This window comes from Heptranchias perlo, chromosome 10 (assembly GCF_035084215.1).
Source record: "Heptranchias perlo isolate sHepPer1 chromosome 10, sHepPer1.hap1, whole genome shotgun sequence".
In the NCBI taxonomy this organism is placed as follows: Eukaryota; Metazoa; Chordata; class Chondrichthyes; order Hexanchiformes; family Hexanchidae; genus Heptranchias; species Heptranchias perlo.
The window spans coordinates 70845860-70871270 of NC_090334.1; the positions used below are offsets into that span (position 1 = coordinate 70845860).

Below are 25411 nucleotides of genomic sequence, written 5' to 3' on the forward strand. Positions count from 1 at the left end.
ACTTTTTGAAGTGTAGTCACTGTTGTAATGTAGGGAAATGCGACAGCTAATTTGCACACAGCAAGGTTCCATAAAAAGCAATGAGATAAATGACCAGATAATCTGTTTTAGTAATGTTGGTTACGGGGGAAATGTTGGCCAGGATACTGAGAACCTCTCTGCTCTTGGGATGTGTTCCTTTAAGTCCACCTAGAGGGCTGACGGGGCCATGATTTAACGTCTCGTTCGAAAGATGGCACTTCCGAATGTGCAGCACTCCCTCAGTACTGAAGCGTCAGCTTAGATTACGTGCTTAAGTCCACGACTTACAAAAAATGCATATGGTGCCATCGGGGCTGTGCTGCCTGCTGTACCAATGGGGGGGAAAAAATGAAAAATCCAGCCTCATCGGCATTTGCCCCCCTGGTCTTCCTGGTTTTAGCTAGAAAATAATATTCTTAAATGTAGTCTGCTGACCACTAGCTCGCTCCTTCATTTTTTTAAAAAAAAACTTCGGGCCTACAGCCCCAATCCCCACTGCATAAAAAATTTTAAACTTCAAGTCTACCTAATCTCTGCCAAGCTATCCTCTTAAAAACTTTGCATATGCAGTCCTGCTCCCTGCTCTTCCACCTCATGTCCTAATTTTAACTCCACTGATTTTGTTTCAATTCAGCACCGTCCAGTCCCGTTCCTCACTCTTCCTAGTTCTGCAATGTGATGCCTGAAAATAAAACTATAACCACAATCTTGGATGTACTGCTGACTGTAAATAAAATTCTTGAAACACCAGCCCCATTTCCTCCTCTTCCCAACTTTACAATGTGATCCTATTAATTTTTTAATAACTGCTGCTTCAAACTTTTCAAAATAAAACTGTGGCCCAACTCCTACCCAAGCTCCTTGCTGAAAAATAATTCACATAACAACCCCACTGTTATAAAACAATGTATCTTCTGACTAAGCGGGATAAGAATATTGTAGGGTCGAAAACTGGGGGAGCTTCTCCAATATCTAGTTCCAAGTACAAACATGCTCACAGTTCATCGACACAGTGAATGCACATTTCTAACAGGATGTCTTACCTGATAGGAGCCATTTATTGCTTTAGAGAAATCGTTAGCTTTTTTGTCACCAGATGCCGTCACAGTGCTCACTGCTGCTGGCTGAAATACATGGAAAACTAGAAATGTTAATACAGTAGGCCTTTTTATTAAGGAAGCTTCAATATGTATTCTGTCAGTGATTATGCATTACGAGCAAAGATTTTCTCAGAGTACATTCAAATAGGGATGGAAAATTTAAAACCAAGAATTACTAAATGTCCAAGTACAGTTAAACCATAACCTCTATTCTTTTAGGAAGACAAAGAACATCTTAAACTAAGAGTATAAGGGGAATTGTATACATGTCCTCCATTTGCGGGAACTGTAAATAATGCAAGATGTATCAGAGGAATATCACAGAATGACTGGGGCTTATCAATACTTGTCTTGGTGCCCAGAAAAATAAATACATTTTAATGCAGATACCCTTTTAATCCCGTGGGTTGCTCGTTACTATGTGGGTACTCGTTACTATGTGGGTACGGTAGCCTAGCGGTTATGGTACTGGACGCGAGTTAAAATCCCACTATGGCAAGTTGTGAAACTTAATTCAATAAATCTGGCAATTTGCGGGCTAGAAAAAGCTAACTGATTGTCGTAAAAACCCAACTGGTTCACTAATGTCCTTCAGGGAAGGGAATCTGCCACCACCTCTACCTGGCCTAACCTATATGAGATTCAAGTTCCATACTATGTGGTTGACTGTTAATGCCTTCAAGAATGGGTAATAAATGCTGGCTTGCCAGTATCACTCACATCCCATGAAAAAATATTTTTTTTCCCACAAATTGCCTGCAACGTACTGAAACTTTTTAAGCTATAAAAGCAAATGTAACCCCACTATTTAAAAAAGGGAGAGAAAAAACAGGGAATTACAGACCAGTTAGCCTAACATCAGTAGTGGGGAAAATGCTAGAGTCTATTATAAAGGATGTGATAACAGAACACTTGGAGGGCATTAACAGGATTGGACAAAGTCAGCATGGGTTTATGAAAGGGAAATCATGCTTTACAAATCTACTGGAGTTTTTTTGAGGAGGTAACTAGTAGAATAGATAGGGGAGAACCAGTGGATGTGGTGTGCTTGGATTTTCAGAAGGCTTTTGATAAGGTCTCACACAAGAGGTTAGTGTGCAAAATTAAACCACATGGGATTGGTGGGAATATACTGGCATCGATTGAGAATTGGTTGACAGACAGGAAGCAAAAAGTAGGAATAAACGGGTCTTTTTCCAGGTGGCAGGCAGTGACTAGTGGGGTACCGCAGGGATCAGTGCTTGGGTCCCAGCTATTCACAATATACATCAATGATAAGGCAAAGGAGAATCCAAAGAGCTTCTACAAATACATAAAGGGCAAAAGAGTAACTAGGGAGAGAGTAGGGCCTCTGAAGGATCAACAAGGTCATCTATGTGCGGAACCACAAGAGATGGGTGAGATCCTGAATGACTATTTCGCATCCGTATTTACGGTTGAGAAAGACATGGATGTTAGGGAACTTGGGGAAATAAATAGCGATGTCTTGAGGAGTGTACATATTACAGAGAGGGAGGTGCTGGAAGTCTTAACGCGCATCAAGGTAGATAAATCTCTGGGACCTGATGAAATGTATCCCAGGATGTTATGGGAGGTTAGGGAAGAAATTGCGGGTCCCCTAGCAGAGATATTTGAATCATCGACAGCTACAGGTGAGGTGCCTGAAGATTGGAGGGTAGCAAATGTTGTGCCTTTGTTTAAGAAGGGCGGCAGGGAAAAGCCTGGGAACTACAGACCGGTGAGCCTGACATCTGTAGTGGGTAAGTTGTTAGAGGGTATTCTGAGAGACAGGATCTACGGGCATTTGGAGAGGCAGGGTCTGATTAGGAACAATCAGCATGGTTTTGTGAGAGGAAAATCATGTCTCACAAATTTGATTGAGTTTTTTGAAGGGGTAACCAAGAAGATAGATGAGGGCTGTGCAGTAGACGTGGTCTACATGGACTTCAGCAAAGCCTTTGACAAGGTACCGCATGGTAGGTTGTTACATAAGGTTAAATCTCACGGGATCCAATGTGAGGTAGCCAATTGGATACAAAATTGGATTGACGGCAGAAGACAGAGGGTGGTTGTAGAGGGTTGTTTTTCAAACTGGAGGCCTGTGACCAGCAGTGTGCCTCAGGGATCGGTGCTGGGTCCGCTGTTATTTGTTATTTATATTAATGATTTGGATGAGAATTTAGGAGGCATGGTTAGTAAGTTTGCAGGTGACACCAAGATTGGTGGCGTTGTCGGCAGTGAAGAAGGTTATCTAGGATTGCAACGGGATCTTGATAAATTGGGCCAGTGGGCCGATGAATGGCAGATGGAGTTTAATTTAGATAAATGTGAGGTGATGCATTTTGGTAGATCGAATCGGGCCAGGACCTACTCCGTTAATGGTAGGGCGTTGGGGAGAGTTATAGAACAAAGAGATCTAGGAGTACAGGTTCATAGCTCCTTGAAAGTGGAGTCACAGGTGGATAGGGTGGTGAAGAAGGCATTCAGCATGCTTGGTTTCATTGGTCAGAACATTGAATACAGGAGTTGGGATGTCTTGTTGAAGTTGTACAAGACATTAGTTAGGCCACACTTGGAATACTGTGTACAGTTCTGGTCACCCTATTATAGAAAGGATATTATTAAACTAGAAAGAGTGCAGAAAAGATTTACTAGGATGCTACCGGGACTTGATGGTTTGACTTATAGGGAGAGGTTGGATAGGCTGAGACTTTTTTCCCTGGAAAGTAGGAGGTTTCGGGGGGATCTTATAGAAGTCTATAAAATAATGAGGGGCATAGATAAGGTAGATAGTCAAAATCTTTTCCCAAAGGTAGGGGAGTCTATAACGAGGGGGCATAGATTTAAGGTGAGAGGGGAGAGATACAAAAGGGTCCAGAGGGGCAATTATTTCACTCAATGGGTGGTGAGTGTCTGGAACGAGCTGCCAGAGGCAGTAGTAGAGGCGGGTACAATTTTGTCTTTTAAAAAGCATTTGGACAGTTACATGGGTAAGATGGGTATAGAGGGATATGGGCCAAGTGCAGGCAATTGGGACTAGCTTAGTGGTATAAATTGGGCGACATGGACATGTTGGGCCGAAGGGCCCGTTTCCATGTTGTAAACTTCTATGATTTGGATGAGGGAACGGAATGTAACATTTCCAAGTTTGCAGACGACACAAAGCTGGGGTGCAATGTGAGCTGTGAAGACGATGCAAAGACGCTCCAATCTGATTTAGACAAGTTGGGTGAGTGGGCAAGAACATGACAGATGCAATATAACGTGGATAAATGTGAGGTTATCCACTTTGGTTGTAAAAACATAAAGACAGATTATTATCTGAATGGTGATAGATTGGGAAAAGGGGAGGTGCAGCGAGACCTGGGTGTCCTTGTACACCAGTTGCTGAAAGCGAGCATTCAGGTGCAGCAAGCAGTTAGGAAGGCGAATGGTATGTTGGCGTTCATTGCAAGAGGATTTGAGCACACAAACAGGGATGTCTTACTGCAGTTGTACAGGGCCTTGGTGAGACCACATCTGGAGTATTGTGTGCAGTTTTGGTCTCCTTATCTGAGGAAGGATGTCCTTGCCATGAAGGGAGTGCAACGAAGATTTACCAGACTGATTCCTGACATGGCAGGACTGACGTATGAGGAGAGATTGGGTCGACTAGGCCTATATTCACTAGAGTTTAGAAGAATGAGAGGTGATCTCATCGAAACATATAAAATTCTAACAGGACTAGACAGACCAGATGCAGGGAGGATGTTCCCGATGGCTGGGGAGTCCAGAACCAGGGGTCACAATTTCAGGATACGGGGTATGCTATTTAGAACCGAGCTGAGGAGAAATTTCTTCACTCAGAGGGTAGTGAACCTGTGGAATTCTCTACCACAGAAGGCAGTGGAGGCCAAGTCATTAGATGTATTCAAGAAGGAGATAGATATATTTCTTAATGCTGAAGGGATCAAGGGATATGGGGAAAAAGCTGGAACAGGGTACTGAGTTGGACGATCAGCCATGATCATTTTGAATGGCGGAGCAGGCCCGAAGGGCCAAATGGCCTACTCTTGCTCCTTGTTTCTATGCAATTCTCAAAAGAGCTAATAATACACTTTGTAATTTTGTTGTAAACTATACCAAAAACATTTAAGGTGAGACTCCTTTTCAGGCCTTCCCCCTTTTTTCTTCTCTCGGTGTCCCCAAAACACACACTACTCTTTCACAAGAGAACGGATGACTTGCCCTTAAATCTCAGTCAAAGTCATTCTAACCAAACAGCAACAAGGTGAGGAATTCAATGTGTGGGGAAGCACAGGTAAAAATCTACAATTCACTAAAACACCGATAAATGTTCAAACATCTGGGCCACAAGGAGTCCTAGTAACAAAGCATGTGTGGGGATATTGAAGTTCTTCTGTGGAAGCAAGCACCCAGAGGAAATCATAATTTTATCCAAAAATCTCCTTGTAAAATCTTATGTGAAATACTTCTATTAACTAAATAATTTGTCTCAACACTTGTGCCAAGTTATTTAACTCCGACTCCTCTGGACACAATATATTCAACTTCATCACCTGTGCATCCTGCAGTTGATTCTGCTGCTATAAGTAACAATTCATACCATCTGATTTGGGATTCACTGCTGCTCACAAGATCTCAATGATCATAGGGTGCCCTTCCTTTTAAAATATTTTCAACTACATTGGGAATAAACTTTCGTAGGGAGTTTTATTTTGAAATACAAGATATATAGAATACCATATTTGCAAATTCAAAGAGCTTTTCACAAAATCAGGAATGTATTTAACACCCTCAAGAATGCTACTTGATTCAGCGGCCAGCATTCCATAAAGAAAGAACGAACTTGCATTTATATAGCACGCATTTCCTAACCTCAGGATGTCCCAAAGCGCTTTACAGCCAATAAAGTACTTTTTGAGGTGTAGTCGCTGTTGTAACGTAGGAAACGAGTCAGCCAATTTGCACACAGCAAGGTCTCACAAACAGCAATGAGATATATGACCAGTGATGTTGGCTGAGGGATAAATAATTATCAGGAAACAGGGGATCCCACTTTTCTACAAACATCAGCGAGAACAAGTTACTGCGCTGGAACAGCATTTTGTTAAAAAGGTATGGAGAAATAAAAATTAAGAGTGCTGAAACAACAAAAAAAAGTTCATGTTGATCCTTGTATTCCAAGCAAAGACAAGCACTGTGTCACCTGGTGACAAAGGCTACAAATGGTTTTCCCAAAATAGTTTATCACTGCTAATGAAAAACGTTAGTTTTTAAATCTAGCTTTGAATGTGTAGAAATGTTTATTGATGTAGTGAAACTGCCAATAATAGGCTGTGATTACGCTTGCACACATAAAGCTATAGCCCAAGTGAGGCTCTTGCATGACATTAAGTCAAGGACAGTTCAAGTGATTCGTAAATGGCATCTGAATCAGATAGCGACAATTATGTTATTTTGCCATTAGGTAATGGGGCAGCTGAGTAACAATAGTCGTACCAACATAACACGCGATCAGTTAACAAAGGTATTACTATCAACTGGAACATAGGATCCGAAGACATACATAGTCACAACATTCTGTATTACAGGTTTTTTTTCAATGCTTTGTCAATTTATAAACTCAGCTGCGTATTTTATTTAGAAAATGGATAACCGATGGTGATTACACGACAGCATTATAAATCAAGGAGCTCCAGATGGCACCATAAATCACACGGAAAAACAAGCAGTTGAGAACCATCATAACCCCAAGATGTGATTGTCTTGTAATCAATTCCAGGTATCTGTATACTGTAGAATTTGAGAAGACAAATTCCTGTGTTTTTTAAACTAATGTAAGTACCATGGAGGACATCAGCCAGGTCAGCCTATTTAGTTAATGCATTTTATGCTCTCACTGAAATATTAACTGTAATCACTGCAAGTGTAACAAATAATCTGCATTTGATTATCAGAAATAGAAGAGGGCAGACTCCAACTGACCCAGACTGAAGCTTCCTCCACATTGCCACACTTACATCTCCCACAGAACAGAGAGATACAAGTGCACAAGTCTATCGCATAGATTAGTAATCATTTTACCTTACAAATTGTTTTCCAAGTGATATTTTAAATTTAGTGGCGATGTGAAGAATCATCATCAGCAATTCCTAAGGAGTTACTGGAGACTTTTCTGCAGTTCAAAAAATGGTGCAGACTTTACAGGACAGGTCAAACCCTCACCTCAATGTTATCCCCGAGATCCAATTGGCACCTAGTGCTTCCCGGCCATAACCACTCAACCTCCATGTCACCTTCAAATATCCAACCCATATTTCCCAAATTCTGCTCTCCACTGGGAACAAATCTCTGATATCATGGCATTGCACCCACTTCACAAGACACTCAGCCAAGCTCTATAGGTGCGGTTTTCCCAATCTCAAGAAATCCCATTACATACAAACTAAGGGAACAAGCAGGACTTGGTTGACCATCTCACTATAGACTGTGCGTTGGCAATATAAGATGGGGCCAGACACATACTATGGAAATCTATGAAGCACAGAATCAGGGGAGATTTTTTGACGTGGAGAATTTACATCTCACACACTGGACATAGATACAGAAAGGTGAGCAATGGAGTCTGACCAGCTTATAAAACACCAAACAATTGTCAACTTACTCTTTACGAATAGTTGACTATTATTGGCATATACAGTCTAAAAGGTGAGATTTCAGTGAGTAAGTTACCATACTTAGTGTGCATTTGGATCATGGTTGTGTCTACCGTAGCTGTCCAAACTCAAACTTTCAAGCTTATGAATGCATCTAAAGACAATAATTTTGTATATGGGATAAAAACAGAAAATGCTGGAAATACAGATCAGGTCAGGCAGCATCTGTGTAGAGAGAAACATAGTTCACATTTCAGGTCGATGACCTTTCAACAGTACTGAAAGTGAAGATTTAACAGTTTTTAAGCAAGTACAGAACCAGGTTTAAAGGGGGGAAGGGGAGGGTAGGAAAGAACAATAGGGAAGTTCTGTGATTGGGTGTAGGGCAGCAGTGATTAAATAACAAAAGGGATGATGGAGCAAGGCAAAGGGGGTAGCAATGAGACAAAAAACAATAGAGGAGCTGTAAATAGCAACAGGAGGACCATTACCAGTACTTGGTATCCGAAAAAAATGGGAGCAGTGGTTATGATCTGAAGTTATTGAAATCAATGTTGAGTCCGGTTTCATCCAGGAGTGTTTGGGACCATGGATGGTGGGAAGGGAGGAGGTGAAAGGGCAGGTGTTACATCTCCTGCACTTGCACAGGAAGGGGAGCGGATGTTGGAAGTGTGGACCAGGGTGTTGGAGGGAACAGTCCCTTCGGAATGCTGAAAGGGGTGGGGAAGATGTGTTTGATGGTGGCATCGTGCTGGAGGTGGCGGAACTAGCGGAGGATGATCCATTGAATGTGGAGGCTGGTGGGTTGGAAGGCGAGGACAAGGGGGACCCTATTGTGGTTCTGGAAGGAAGGGAATGGGTGAGGGCCAAAGTGCTGGAAATGGGATGGACATGGTCGAGGGTCCTGTCAACCACAGTGGAGGGGTCGAGGAAAAAAGACATCGGAAGCACTGGTGTGGAAGGTGGCATCGTCAGAACAGATGAGATGGAGAAATTGGGAGAATGGAATAGAGTCCTTACTGGAAGTACGGTGAGAGGAAGTGTAATCAAGGTAGCTGTGGGAGTCGGTGGGCTTATAGTAGATATTGATGAACAGCCTATCCTCGGAAATGATGATAGAGAAGTCAAGGAAGGGAAGAGTCGGAGATGGACCATGTGAAGGCGAGGGAGGGGTGGAAATTGGATACAAAGTTGATGAAATTTTCCAGTTCGGGGCAAGGGCAGGAGGCAGCACCGATACAGTCATCAATTACCAGAAAAGAGGTCAGGGAGGGAACCGGAGTAGGAATGGAATAAAGAATGTTCCAAATATCCCACAAAAAGGCAGGCCTAGCTTGGGCCCCTATTGGTTCTTCCCCACATCTTTCCCTCCCCTCCCAGCACTCCGAAGGGACCGATCCCTCTGCGACATGGCAGATGCAGTGGAACTTGGATAAATTTGAGGTTATCCACTTTAGTTGTAAAAACAGAAAAACAGATTATTACCTGGATGGTGATAGATTGGGAAAAGGGGAGGTGCAGCGAGACCTGGGTGTCCTTGTACACCAGTCGCTGAAAGCGAGCATTCAGGTGCAGCAAGCAGTTAGGAAAGCGAATGGTACGTTGGCCTTCATTGCAAGAGGATTTGAGTACAGGAGCATGGAGGTCTTACTGCAGTTATACCAGGCCTTGGTGAGACCACATCTGGAGTATTGTGTGCAGTTTTGGTCTCCTTATCTGAGGAAGGATGTCCTTGCCATGGAGGGAGTGCAACGGAGGTTTACCAGACTGATTCCTGGCATGGCAGGACTGACATATGAGGAGAGATTGGGTCAACTAGGCCTATGTTCACTAGAGTTTAGAAGAAAGAGAGGTGATCTCATCGAAACATATAAAATTCTAACAGGACTAGATAGACTAGATGCAGGGAGGATGTTCCCAATGGCTGGGGAGTCCAGAACCAGGGGTCACAGTTTCAGGATACGGGGTATGCCATTTAGAACAGAGATGAGGAGAAATTTCTTCACTCAGAGGGTGGTGAACCTGTGGAATTCTCTACCACAGAAGGCTGTGGAAGCCAAGTCATTGGATGTATTCAAGAAGTAGATAGATATATTTCTTAATGCTGAAGGGATCAAGGGATTATGGGGAAAAAGCAGGACAGGGTACTGAGTTAGACGATCAGCCATGATCATTTTGAATGGCGGAGCAGGCCCGAAGGGCCAAATGGCCGACTCTTGCTCCTATTTTCTATGACACCCTGGTCCACTCTTCTATCACCCCCAACACCCGCTCCCCTTCCCAAGGCACCTTCCCGTGCAAGAGTAGGAGATACAACACCTGCCCTTCCACCTCCTCCCTTCCCATCATTCAGGGCCTCAAACACTCCTTCCAGGTGAAACAGCGATTTACTGATATTTCTTTCAATTCAGTATACTGTTTTCACTGCTCAAGATGCGATCTCCTCTACATTGGGGAGACCAAACACAGATTGGGTGATTGCTTTCCTGAACACCTCTGTTCAGTCCGCTTCCGGTGCTTGTCATTTTAATTTTCCGTCCCATTCCCACTCTGAGCGCTCTGTCCTCAGCCTCCTACACTGTTCCAATGAAGCTTGAGTTACAGCATCTCATCTTTTGATTAGGCACTTTACAACCATCTGGACTCAACATTGATTTCAATAACTTCAGATCATAACCACTGCTCCCATTTGTTTGGATAGGAGGTGCTGACAATGGTTCTGCTGTTGCCATTTACAGCTCCTCTCGACTCATCTTTTATTCCTTTACTTGTCTCATTACCACCCCCTTTGCCTTGCGCCATCATCCCTTTTGTCATTTAATTGCTCCTGCCCTACACCCTTTCACAGACCTTCCCTTTTGTTCATTCCTCCCCTCCCCCTGGCTCTGTATTTGCTTAAAAACTTAAATCTTTACTTCTTCCAGTTTCTCTCTCCACAGATGCAGCCTGATCTATTGAGTATCTCCAGCATTTTCAGCACCTGCAGTATTTTGCTTTTGTTTTAATGGCTTTTTGGGAGTTCAGAGTTGACAAGGGGGACAACTTTATCCCCCTTGTCCTTAGTTTCCATGCCACCGGCCTTCTCTTTCCATCACCTACATGATCCCACACCTCACCAAAAACATCTATCCCCACCGCAACACCCCAGTTCACTCTTTCACTACCACCTCCAGCAAATCCCCAGCACCTTCCCATGCAAGCGCAGGGAATGCAACATCTGTCCATTCATCTCCTCGCACTCCACAATCAGAGGCCCCAAACACTCCCTCCTTGTGTAACTGCAGTTTACTTCCTCTAATTTAGTATATACTGTATTCCCTGCTCATGCTGCAGTCTCCTCTACATTGGGAAAACAAGTGCAGATGTGATGGCCGCTTTCCTGAACGCACTTTTTCTATGCGTACGTGCAATCCTAAGCTTGCTATGACTTGCCACTTCAATCCCCCTATACAAAAGAAAAAAAAGACTTCCATTTACATAGCACCTTTGATGACCTCAGGACATCCCAAAGCGCATTACAGCGAATGAAGTACTTTTGAAGTCGTGATGTAGGAAACGCAGCAGCCAATTTGCACACAAAAGTCCCCCAAACAGCAATGTGATAATGACCAGGTAATCTATTTTTAGGTGTTGGTTGAGGGATAAATAATGGCCAGGACACCGGGAAGAATTCTCCTACTCTTCAAATAATGCCATTGGATCGAGAGGGCAGACAGGGCCTCAGTTTAACATCTCATCCGAAAGACGGCACCTCAGACAGTACTACACTCCCTCAGTATTGCACTGGAGTGTCAGCCTCGATTTTGTGCTCAAGTTCCTGGAGCAGGACTTGTACCCACAACCTTCTGACTCAGAGGCGAGAGTGCTACCCACTGAGTCATGGCTGACACCTCAGTCTGATTTCTCAGTCCTTGGCCTTCCACACTATTCCAATAAAGTTCAACACAAACTCCAGAAACAGCATCTTATCTTTCTCCTGGGTACTCTGCAAGCTTAAGAACATAAGAAATAGGAGCAGGAGTAAGCCAATCGGCCCCTCGAGCCTGCTCCGCCATTCAATAATTGTAAACAATTTTACAACACCAAGTTATAGTCCAGCAATTTTATTTGAAATTCACAAGCTTTCGGAGGCTTCCTCCTTCCTCAGCTGAATGTGGAATTCCACATTTACCTGAGGAAGGAGGAAGCCTCCGAAAGCTTGTGAATTTCAAATAAAATTGCTGGACGATAACTTGGTGTTGTAAAATTGTTTACAATTGTCAACCCCAGTCCATCACCGGCATCTCCACATCATGGACGCCATTCAATAAGATCATGGCTGATCTGATCCTAACCTCAAATCTAAATTCATGTCCAATTTCCTGCCCGCTCCCCGTAACCCCTAATTCCCTTTACTTCTAGGAAACTGTCGATTTCTGTTTTAAATTTATTTAATGATGTAGCTTCCACAGCTTCCTGGGGCAGCAAATTCCACAGACCTACTACCCTCTGAGTGAAGAAGTTTCTCCTCATCTCAGTTTTGAAAGAGCAGCCCCTTATTCTAAGATTATGCCCCCTAGTTCTAGTTTCACCCATCCTTGGGAACATCCTTACCGCATCCACCCGATCAAGCCCCTTCACAATCTTATATGTTTCAATAAGATCGCCTCTCATTCTTCTGAACTCCAATGAGTAGAGTCCCAATCTACTCAACCTCTCCTCATATGTCCACCCCCTCATCCCCGGGATTAACCGAGTGAACCTTCTTTGTACTGCCTCGAGAGCAAGTATGTCTTTCCTTAAGTGTGGACACCAAAACTGTATGCAGTATTCCAGGTGCGGTCTCACCAATACCTTATATAACTGCAGCAATACCTCCCTGTTTTTATATTCTATCCCCCTAGCAATAAAAGCCAACATTTCGTTGGCCTTCTTGATCACCTGCTGCACCTGCAAACTAACTTTTTGATTTTATTGCACTTGGACCCCCAGATCCCTTTGTACTGCAGTACTTTCCAGTTTCTCGCCATTAATATAATAACTTGCTCTCTGATTTTTCCTGCCAAAGTGCATAACCTCACATTTTCCAATATTGTATTGCATCTGCCAAATCTCCGCCCACTCACCCAGCCTGTCTATATCCCCTTGCAGGTTTTTTATGTCCTCCTCACTCTCTACTTTCCCTCCCATCTTTGTATCATCTGCAAACTTTGATATGTTACGCTCGGTCCCCTCCTCCAAATCGTTAATACAGATTGTAAAGAGTTGGGGACCCAGCACCGACCCCTGTGGAACACCATTGGCTACTGGTTGCCAGTCCGAGAATGAACCATTTATCCCAACTCTCTGCTTCCTGTTAGTTAACCAATCCTCCACCCATGCCAGAATATTACCCCCAATCCAGTGATTCTTTATCTTGAGCAATAATCTTTTATGTGGCACCTTGTCGAATGCCTTCTGGAAGTCTAAATACACTACGTCCACTGGTTCCCCTTTATCCACCCTGTACGTTATGTCCTCAAAGAACTCAAGCAAATTTGTCAGACATGACTTCCCCTTCATAAAGCCATGCTGACTTTGTTCTATTAAATTATGTTTATCCAAATGTTCCGCTACTTAATAATAGACTCCAAAATTTTACCCACCACAGATGTTAGGCTAACTGGTCTATAATTTCCAGCCTTCTGCCTACTACCCTTTTTAAATAAGGGTTTTACATTAGCAGTTTTCCAATTTGCCGGGACCTTTGCCGAGTCCAGAGAATTTTGGAAAATTATTACCAAAGCATCCACAATCCCTACTGCCACTTCCCTCAAGACCCTGGGATGTAAGCCATCAGGTCCAGGGGATTTATCCGCCTTGAGTCCCATTAATTTACTGAGTGCCAATTCCTTAGTGATTTTAATCGTATTTAGCTCCTCCCCCCCCCCCCACCCAGAGCCCCCTGTTTGTCCAGTGTTGGGATATTCTTAGTGTCCTCTACCGTAAAGACTGAAACAAAATATTTGTTCAGCATTTTTGCCATCTCCATGTTTCCCACCATTAATTTCCCGGTCTCATCCTCTAAGTGACCTACGTTTGCCTTAGCCACCCTTTTTCTTTTTATATAACTATAGAAACTCTTGCTATCTGTTTTTATATTTTTTGCTAATTTATTTTCATAATCTATCTTCCCTTCTGGTTGAACAATGATTTTAATAACTTTACACCTTAACTATAGTTTCCTCTCATTCTACAGCAGGAAGTGCTTGCAATGCAGGATGCATCTATTGGCGTCCAGGGGAGAGAAGATGAGTTGACATTAAATAACGACTTGCACTTATATAGCGCCTTTCATCACCTCAGGACGTCCTAAAGCGCTTTACAATTAATTAAATTTTTCTTCTTAAGTGTAGTCAACTGTTGTAATGTAGAAAAATGCGGCAGCCAATTTGCGCACAGCAAGCTCCCACAAACAGCAATGCGATAATGACCAGATAATCTGTTTTAGTGATGTTGGTTGAGGGATGAATGTTGGCCAGGGTATCAGGGATAACTCCCCTGCTCTTGTCCCTATCCACCCGAGGGGACAGACAAGGCATCGGTTTAACGTTTCATTCAAAAGACGGCACCTCCGACAGTGCAGCACTTCTTCAGTACTGCACTGGAGTATCAGCCTGGATTTTGTGCTCGAGTCTCTGGAGTGGGACTTGAACCCACAACCTTCTGAGTCAGAGGCGCAAACGCTACCAACTGAGCCACGGCTGATACTAAGGTCAGAATGAAGTACTGGTGATAAAATCTACGCTCTTGGGATCGGCCTGCTTTCTTTCTCTTTTTCGGTCAGTAGATACCGTCCCTATTTTGATTTACAGGCTTTCAACCCATCTTCTCGTCTCTTCTTTGGGTTGCTTCCCACTGTCTTCTTTGTTACTCTAAAGCCTTTGATTTCTTTCTTTCTGGTGTCCGATGTAAAGAGCATCTCAGTTATTGAACAACCTCCTGTTTTTCTTTTCAAAAGGTTCACGGTCATCCAGCAGTCATTTCCTTGTATCTTCCCCCATCCCATTCTGATTCTATTAAAATACTTCCGCATCTTTCAATTTTTGAGTAATTAAGGACTGTATTGTCAAAACATGAATTTCTATACTCACCACAGATGCTGACAATTATGTGTCTGCTGGGTTGTTCCAGCAATTATTAGGTGGGTGGTGGACCATTCTGGCTTTTTGGTTGTGTGCATTTGCACATTTCTGGTAAGCTTTTAACATGCAGTCTTAAATTGGGCTGACTCCAGAGTTATCACCTTGGAGACAGTTTTTGGGAAGCCCAGCCATCATCTATGTCATCCTGTTGATGTCTGGCAATGAGGAGAGATACATATTTGGTTTTTTTTGTTCATTCGTTGAACTTCAAGAGTTAGAAAATATATCTTGAACAGGCTTGCCTCAAAATTCAGCAGTCCTTCTGAAGCCATCAGAGGGGCAGGCAGGCAACTCTGTGGAAGGTTGGCAGGAAAACCCCATTGTGAAGCTACTCTTAGGGATCCAGTTTCAGGTTTAGTTTACATTGGGTTTTGTCACAGAAGATGCTGCTACTTGTTACTTTACATGTTCCGGAGGGGGGGGGGGGGGGGGGGGTGGGCAGGGGACAGCTAGGTTCTGTATATTACTGCAAATCTGCTCTTTGCACTATTTTCCTACCTAATTAATATTAATAAATTGTTTTCATCCATTTATGGTCTAAGACACAGCCTGCAAAAATGTTCATTCTCCTGCTTTCCAAAATCAATAAAATTGTGCGCGGAAATATGATTTATCTAGTTAGCCGAAAACAGTAACAAGGGCTTCTGCTCAACTCACCACAACTTTTCCCAATACACTCCAGATCAGAGGGAGCTCACTTGCATGAGTGATCTTTGGCATTAACATGAAAAATATCTCGATGTTACAGCCTATGGACACAAAACATGCTTCTGTGTGCATGTGTGCAACATTCTTAAAGAGGGAATAAATTTAAAGGAAAGTACCCGTCCAGTTTAATAGTGTTTGTATAAAATGTTGCCTTTTTAAAAAAAATCAATTTTCCAACCTATGTGGAGGTTCATCAGGTCACCAGTGGGCATCACAACTTCTTCATCTCATATTCATTATTTACATGTTATAACTCAGTAACATTATTGACAATCACAGGGTCAGCTTCCAAATGTAAGCCGACAACACCACCATCGACTCCAAGACCGTTGCCATACGGTCCGACATTAAGTTGTCAATGAATCAAAGCTCTCCAGCAGCAAAGCCAAAGCCACCTTTTCTGGCTCCAAACAGTATCTGGCATTGATTCTATCAACCAGCTTGGCTGTCCTCTTGAGGCAAACCTAACAATATGCAACCTCAGTGGCCTATTTAGCCACAAGCAAAGTTTTTTAAACCACACATCCAGTCCATCACCAAGACCTCCAAACATTGCCCACATGAACCCCTATCTCCCCTCCACTGCCTTAACCCTACTCCACCCCTTCATCAGATCAAGGATTAACTTGTCCAGCACTCTCCGTGCTGGCCTTCCTATTTCCAGCCTTCACAAGCTTCAACTAATCCAGAACTCTCTAAGACACCCCATCAACCCCATCCTTTCCAAGCACCAATGGCGCCCCATGCTCAGCAAATCAACTTCAAGATCCTAGTTTTCAAATCCCTGCATTTTTTTATGCACCCTCTGAGCAATCTTCCACAGCCAAAGAGCACTCTCCGCTCCTCTCGTGCTGGATTACTGCTCGTTCCTCGATCTCTTCACTCCATCTCATAGGTCAGCCTTTGAGTCACTGTGTCGCCGCCTTTCGGAATACTCTCCCAAAACTGTTTCACCTTGCTATCTTCCTTGTTGCTTTCAAAAGCCTCCTAAAATCTCTTATCTATCTGCACCTAAATTGTTCCCCTTCCTTGCTCAGTGACCATCATTCAGCCTTTTTCAGTGTTCTGAAACAGATATTCTCTTATGTTTAGAGTTCTATATGGTAGTTTTAAGAGTACATGGTTTTTGTTGTCTTCCATTCCTCCTAGGCCACTTTGTGGTGTCAAAACACTGAGAAAACATATTATTAGTGGGACATGGAGCACATTCTGTCTATGGTATGGTTTCTTGGATTTGGATAGTTCCACAGTCTCTCAAGCTAGTCCAAAGCCATGGTCACCATTGTTTTCAATAAACCCAGGTCGGCATGCGTGGCTGCTCCCAGTGACATCATGGAACAACCCAGCAGGATGAGACACCTAACCTGATGGGCTTCTTGGCAGGCAACAAAATTCACATCTTTGAAAAAAAATGTCAAAACAAAACTTTTGAGAGCTCTTTTTCTCACACCAATTGTCTCTCATCTCCTGAAGGCATTGACTCCTTGTTAGGTTATGATTCCACAGGTAGCAGTAACCTTCTGGTATCTCATCCAAGTAAAGATCATTCACCCGTGAGCTTCACCGGTTATTGAAACATGAAGCCTGAACATGTCCTTATTTGCTGTCCACAGATGTGCATTCCCAGCTGGAGTCGCCAGATAGGTATCAGGAGTGGAAAGCATGGATGATTTCCCCTGCCGTACCCAGGCGCTGAAGTCAATTGCACTGTCCTGTCACCAGCGTTCTGACTGAGAACAGATATCTCAGCATTTACTAAAATTGAACCAGAGACGTTCTTCATCTGTATAGCTCAACTGTTCAATAGATAAGGCTGCATCGGTGGAGAAAGGAAGGTAGGGTTAACATTTCAGTTCTATGACCATTTGTCAGAACCGACTGTCATAAACCTGAAACATTAACCCTACTTTCCTTTGATGTGGAGATGCCGGTGATGGACTGGGGTTGACAATTGTAAACAATTTTACAACACCAAGTTATAGTCCAGCAATTTTATTTTAAAGTCACAAGCTTTCGGAGGCTTCCTTCTTCCTCAGGTGAACGGTGTTGGGACGTTCACCTGAGGAAGGAGGAAGCCTCCGAAAGCTTGTGAATTTAAAATAAAATTGCTGGACTATAACTTGGTGTTGTAAAATTGTTTACTACTTTCCTTTCTCCACAGATGCTGCCTAACCTGCTCAGTTTCCAGCACTTTCTGTTTTTTTATTTCAGATTTCCAGCATCTACGGTATTTAACCTTTTGTTCACTGGATAAACTTTCTCAGCCATCAGTACACTATTTCTGTGAGTGTATATATATATATATATATATATTTCTATATAGCATACCAAAGTTCTTTAAATGTGCTGGAATAAGTGCTTCATGCAGAACTTTTGTTGAAACTAATGATATTACTTTACAAAGCAGGAAAGACTGCTGAAACAATGCTAGGAAAGACAAGAAAACTTCAAGACAAAGGAGGATAGCAGATAGAGGATGTTCAATGAGTGATATGCCACTCTGAACCTTCATTATACCTGTGTCCTTGTCAGGGTATATAGAAGTTTCGAGCTTTGCAAGTGATATGTTAAGAGGTGTTTATCAGCCCTATTTGTTCTCCATAGAATGCTAATTTAACAACTGCGACAGAAGGATTTCCCCAAACCTGTAAGTCTGCTTTTATATTACAGACAAGCATCCTGGCACGATAATTAGCCTTCTGAACAAACTCTAAAATGGCACATCATATTCACATATTCTTTCCCTTCCCACGGTATCACTAGTTTTTAACCCACCCAGATATGTGTCTGGCTCACTTAGTACACTGCGATGTTAAATGCAGAAGCAATCAGCTTCAACAGCTCTTCTACTTTCAGCGATCCCAACTTGCCCAACAGACTTGACACAAAGCATGCAACTAATCAATTTTACCTGCTTTGTTTAAAAATTATTTAAATTAGACAATCTCCTCATAAAATTCAGCCCTGCCTCCCTCAAAGTCAGCTGCTGTGACAGACATGACAAGAGATCTTATTATGCCAGTTACTGTACTTTACACCTCAAAGGTTATATAGGTCAGAAATGTACTGCAGCACTCTAACTCAGTCCCAACAAACAAGGCAGGGTAATATCGGCCTGCCTTGTTTATAACAGATTGTTCATGGCCTACCATCAGAAATAGCAAAATAAATAATGAAGCTCTTTAGGGCAGCACTGCAGCTCAATATGGATTCCTGCCCAAAAGTACGCACACACTTTCCAATTTCAATCAGTCCAATATTGGGTGACACTAACTGAAGACCGGGTAACTTTCCTCAGCGAGAGAAGAGCAAAAGATGGACTCATTGCACAATTTCACCCAAACATGTACAACTTTGCCAGTACAATCAATATATCTTTGTAGAATATCGACGTAGGAATTACTGTCTCGACACAATGCAAGCTAACTAAAAGGTTTTTCACTGATATACATATCAGGCTTAGTGATTTTTCCTATAGATGGAAAAATAGGAATATATATCCTACCCACCCAACACATTCTGTCTCCCACTTTTTAAAATATGAGAAATCACAATTAACATCACAAGACTCAGAACGAAAAAAGATGATTTATGTTCAACCATCAACCACAGGCTTAATCAGCAATCATCTGCACTGACAATGGGTAACTGGCATCCTTTCTGTTCCTGTACACCAATCAGAACTTTTGTTACTTAATCCTGCAATTTGTTAGGGATTGCAAAAATGTCCCTGATCGGCATCCAGAAATAAAAAGGATGCTGATTCCTTGCTGTCAATGCTCGCACTCAATACCTTACTGACATTACTTGACGCACATTGGGATTGGCACAAGTATTTTTTTAAAAGCAAATTCTAGATGGCAGGCATGCAGACACAAAACTTAGTTTTCCACTACAACACTTTTTCTTTAAGATAGCACAGTACCACACTCATCTTCCTAAAATCAAAGTTTTCTGACACCAAACTCAATGAATCTGGAATGATCAAATGAAAGATTAGGCCAGGTTATGGTTGCTCTCTCTCTCTCTCTCTCTCACACACACACACACTTCCCAATCTCAACGATGCCATCATGGAGCGACACCAAGCAGAGATCAGACTTGCTCCCAAAACAGGGAAAGGCTGGTTATCTGAAGCCACTCTTGTGTACCTCCAAATAAATGGTCTTAAAAGCAGGACTGGCAGAAACCTGACAAGTCTCCAACATATTCTCCATCAGGAAAACTGCTGGAAAGGAAACAGGAGGGAAAAAGTAAAATCAATCTGCACACTGGTTTCATTTATAATTTTCTGTCATCACGACTTCTCAGGGCAAAGAACCTTGCACTCCAACTAATCAGTAGATAACTATATGATTTCCAGCAATACCACTTAGTGCTCAGCTAGTTAGAATGTGGTGAAGTGCAGTTCCCTTTCAAGTGATTGTCCATCTCACTGATCAGGTCTTTTCCCCTCTGCTTAGTGGTACCTCAGGCCTGAACAATACTGTGGCAACTTATCTTAAGTTCTTTTTTTTTTTAAAAGGGTTCAAAAAGATCTCACAGCCCAAGGTTGAGATTCGGACCAGGGTCTGTCCATTCCACAACACAACTCCACTACCCACTTTTTAAAAACAGATCAAATTAAAGATAGATGTTTACTTCTTGTAAACTATATTCTAAATTTCAGTTCCTATGTAATCTATCGAGATACTTTCCTTCTTCTGTTAGTGCATGTATTTTAACGTGTTTACAGTAGCAACATATCTGGAATAGTTGATTTTTCTTTCCCTTCGCCTCACCTGTAAAGCCACGGAGGAGAAATCTGGATGTTGCTGAGTGAGTTGGTTATTCTGAGTGAGTTGGCTCTGGGTATTGCTGGTGTCCCAGATCTGAGGCGGTGGAGGTTGCTGAAGATGAGGCGGTAATGGTGGTGGTGGTATTGACGGTGGTGGTTGGTGTTGATGGGCAGGATGCTGCAGGACTGACTGCATCTGCTGCTGGTGCATTTGTTGCAGCTGCTGCATCTGCTGCAGGTGCTGCTGCCTCAGGGTCTGGAAGTTAGATGCTAAGCCGGCACTGGGGACTGGCGGGGGTACGGTGGTGGGGCTAAGGGTGGCGCCGACCACCACACTTGGGGCCGGCACACGGGGCCCGGGAGGCAGCGGCGGCTGAGCGGCACCGCCATAATATGGAAGATGCGCCCCTCCCCCACCATACCGACCCCATGACGGATACATCGGATCTTAATCTTTATCGAAACAATTTCAACCTACGAAAATAACTCGATGGGCGTGAAATATGACGGATATTATTACAATTCTGACAGGCTGCCCTGTCGAATTGGAGCCTAAATATCCACAATTAGCAGTCAATATTTCAGACTCTCCCTCACTCTTCGCTGACCGGCGCCATTACACGAAGAATCAAAAAAACTGACGCCCGTGCGTCATCGCGTCACGTAACGTTCGTATTACACACGCAGCGCGCTTGATTTGGTGTCGCAAAAACAAGGCACGCTGGAGTTCATTCCCTTTTCGTTTTACGATATAGGGGGTCAAATGGGCTTTCGTAACGACTTTTGAAAGAACTGTGTGGAGGATTGTGTCTCAACGTGAATGATTTCTGCACCTTCCCCCCCACCACCCCCGCCTATGGAGTACAGTTACATCGGCTGGCGCAGCCCTGGGGTTGCCAACCCTCCAGGATTGCCCTGCAGTCTCCAGGAATTAAAGACTTAATTTCCAAGACACTGCTGCGAGCAACCCAGCAGAAAAATCACAGGGGTATTAAAAAAATTGAGTTGAAAAAAAAATTCTTTGAACACTTTTGTTTGTTAGTTATAAAAATATCAGACATGCGGGAAAAAAGGCTGTTGACTGACATTGAGCAATCATCTAATCGGGTAATGAAGAGTCTATTCGCTTCCCAATTGACGTAGGAAGGTAGTGCACCACGAGGATGGACGCGTTGGGTGTCCAATGGCGGGAGTCCGGGGACGTGGCGCTTAGAGCCAGCAGGTCATGAAACTCCGCCCCCCCCCCCCCCCCAGGAATGTGTCCAACCAAAGTTGGCAACCCCACGCAAATATTGAGTGTTGGCAGTAGGGTTGTCAACTCTGATTGGAGGCATTCCTGGGGGTTTGATCACATGACATCCCACGCGATGTCTGATCATGTGAGCTCTGATCACATGACTTCCACAAACGTTATTGTGTCTGGTACGCGGCCGAAGCCATCCAGGCGCTAAAAGTCGCACTTGGCCCTGAGTAGTTGGGAACCCCAGTTGGCAGCCATCACAGCTCAGCTTGCCTTGGGAACCCTGACATTATTGAGTTCAGACATGATTTTTTTCAAATACACCATCTGCAGTGTCGGACCATCTCAGGTTGATATTGATGATTTTAGGAAGCTCATGTCGTTCAGCAACATTCTGCTTTGCACTCTCGATTCCTGATGTTTTTGACAATTGTACGAGCCCTATGACAATTCAGATTTTTCCTTTTTTTATTTTAGTTCTTTGGTTACAACATGTTGACAAACATTCATAGCGTACAAATGTGCATATGTATGGCATAGTATGCGTGGAAGTGAATGTAGAGGGAAGTGTGTATCACTGTGCTTGCTCATTGTTTCAAAGTCTCATGGGTTGTGATTGTATCACCAGGGATTTGGCAATTTTCTTATCCAAATGGGGTGAAATGTGCTTCAAGTGCAACGTATATGGAGGCTGCAGCTGACATAGTGATCAATCACTGGCAGTAGGCCAGGAAGGAGGACCAGATCTTGAAGAATTTCTCTTGGTTCAGCCTCAGAAAGTCCATGATTTTCTCTGGCTGCGCAAGACCTAAATCCACATTGTCTGGGTGGAGGATTGCTGCCTGAGTGGTATGTATCAGGACAAAATTCATAGCTTGTCCATGTTGGGATCGAGGGGATCATAATGGAAAGACCCAAGTGGCAATATGTTGGGTCTAGTTTATTCTGGTACTTTTCAACCATTTTTTTTCATGTGAATCGTTTGACACTGCATCTTCTTCAAACTGAAACCCATACATTTTATTCTCTGTGGTATTGAGTTAGTGTAGTTCATGTCTAACAATTAAGTCCAACTGTAGTAAATTACTCACCAGAGAATACATAAGACAACCACGATATCCCATGTCAACTCAGAAGGAGGGAAATATTGACATCTCTAGACATAGGTTAAACTACCATATTTATTCCATATTTATTCACAAATAAAATGATTCACAGAAAAAAAAACACATACAAAATATCAATCAGCGCAATGTATGTATGAGAGAACATGGACCTGTGCACAATAGGTTAACATAACATGTCATGCTAAATCTTTATAAAACACTGGTTAGGCCTTAGCTGGAGTATTGTGTTCAATTCTGGGCACTACACTTTATCAAAAATGTCAAGGCCTTAGAGAGGGTGCAGAAGAGATGAATGGTACCAAGGATGAGGGACTTCAGTTATATGGAGAGATTGAAGAAGCTGGGGTTGTTCTCCTTAGAACAGAGAAGGTTGAGGGGAGATTTGATAGAGGTGTTCAAAATCATGAACGGTTTTGATAGGGTAAATAAGGAGAAACTGTTGCCCATGGCAGAAGGGTTGGTAACCAGAGGACATAGATTTAAGGTGACCGGCAAAAGAGCCAGAGGCGACATGAGGAAACAATTTTTTATACAGCGAGTTGTTATGATCTGGAATGCCGTGCCTGAAAGGGTGGTGGAAGCAGATTCAATAGTAACTTTCAAAAGGGAATTGAATAAATACTTGAAGGTAAAAAATTTACTGGGCTATGGGGAAAGAGCAGAGGAATGGGTCTAATTGGATAACTCTTTCAAAGAGCCAGCACAGGCACGATGGGCTGAATGGCCTCCTCCTGTGCTGTACCTACTATAATACTTTCATATTCCCAGGGGTACATCACCCATATGTTGTGGACCAAACATTCCACCATCAGCACAAGATGAGACTTTCAAATCCTGACCCAACAGTCTCGAAAGGTTCTTGCGGCTCATTGATAACAGCCATTAAATCCCTCAGTGACTTCTGAGCTGAACTCCTGCTTTAGCAAAATGACATATTCCATCTACCAAGCACTCCCCATCTGATTAAACCAACTGAGAAAAAGTCACTTTGTCACTTACAGCCCTGGAAATGTCCCTCATATCCTTTAAAAACACAGCCAAGTTAGTTATTGCAGGATATACCACCTTTATTTCCATGTTTCCACTTTCCTTTATTAGCCGAGGCTCAGAATATAAGAGCAGGGAGGTTACGCTAGAACTGTATAAAACACTAGTTAGGCCAAAGCTTGAGTACTGCGTACAGTTCTAGTCACCAGGTTACAGGAAAAATGTGATTGCACTAGAGATGGTACAGAGGAGATATGCGAGGATGTTGCCAGGACTAGAGAATTTTAGCTATGAGGAAAGATTGGATAGGATGGGGTTATTTTCATTGGAACAGAGGAGGCTGAGGGGTGATTTAATTGAGGTGTATAAAATTATGAGGGGCCTGGATAGAGTGGACAGGAAGGACCTATTTCCCTTAGCAGAGGGGTCAGTGACCAGGGGTCATAGATTTAAAGTAATTGGTAGAAGGATTAGAGGGGAGCTGAGGAGAATGTTTTTCACCCAGAGGGTGGTGGGGGTCTGGAACTTACTGCCTGAAAAGGTGGTAGAGGCAGAAACCCTCAACTCATTTAAAATGCACTTGGATGTGCACTTGAAGTGCCATAACCTACAGGGCTACGGACCAAGTGCTGGAAAATGGGATTAAGCTAGATAGCTGTTTTTCGGCCGGCATGGACACGATGGGCTGAATGGCCTCCTGCTGTGCCGTAACTTTTTATGATTCTATGTATTTGGACAATAAAAACACAACAAAGAAAGCCCGGGAGATATATCCTAACTTTTTTTTTTATTCGTTCACGGGATGTGGGCGTCGCTGGCAAGGCCGGCATTTATTGCCCATCCCTAATTGCCCTCGAGAAGGTGGTGGTGAGCCGCCTTCTTGAACCGCTGCAGTCCGTGTGGTGACGGTTCTCCCACAGTGCTGTTAGGAAGGGAGTTCCAGGATTTTGACCCAGCGACAATGAAGGAACGGCGATATATTTCCAAGTCGGGATGGTGTGTGACTTGGAGGGGAACGTGCAGGTGGTGTTGTTCCCATGCGCCTGCTGCCCTTGTCCTTCTAGGTGGTAGAGGTCGCGGGTTTGGGAGGTGCTGTCGAAGAAGCCTTGGTGAGTTGCTGCAGTGCATCCTGTGGATGGTGCACACTGCAGCCACAGTGCGCCGGTGGTGAAGGGAGTGAATGTTTAGGGTGGTGGATGGGGTGCCAATCAAGTGGGCTGCTTTATCTTGGATGGTGTCGAGCTTCTTGAGTGTTGTTGGAGCTGCACTCCCTAACAAGGAGTGCAAATGCATTCAAAGCATACACTTTCCACCTTCAACAAAAGGGCAAATTGAAATCAATCTTCAGGCATCACACAGACTTCTGTCAGCATGAATGGGGCCCAGAGGCCTCAGGATGCTGGAGGACACATGTTTTCTACTAGCAAAAAGTGCTGCATGGAATCCAAAAATCACCAAGCACACTAATGAGCCACATCCAGCATACCAGCTTCAGTGCCTCTTAATGGTGTTTCACCTGGACCCTAACATGGGTAAACTTCTAGGTTTTCTCCTAATGGTGCATTTGCTGAGAAGGTGAGAAGGCAGCAGCGACTCCTACACCCCCACCCACAGAGAGGATTGGGACAT

At 43.4% G+C, this 25411-nt stretch overlaps 1 protein-coding gene across 2 annotated transcripts in view; it reads right to left on the reverse strand.

The window, feature by feature from the left end:
- ylpm1 (YLP motif containing 1) overlaps positions 1-21043 on the reverse strand; it is a 103974-nt gene extending 82931 nt beyond the window's left edge. For both annotated transcript variants that reach the window (XM_067991995.1, XM_067991994.1), the window contains exons 1-2: positions 20433-21043; positions 1065-1145 (exon numbers count right to left, since the gene is read on the reverse strand). In XM_067991995.1, coding sequence (XP_067848096.1) covers positions 1065-1145; positions 20433-20870 — 519 coding nt within the window. In that variant the 5' untranslated portion in view covers positions 20871-21043. The remainder of the gene's footprint in view (positions 1-1064; positions 1146-20432) is intronic.
- Positions 21044-25411: the final 4368 nt, after the last annotated feature.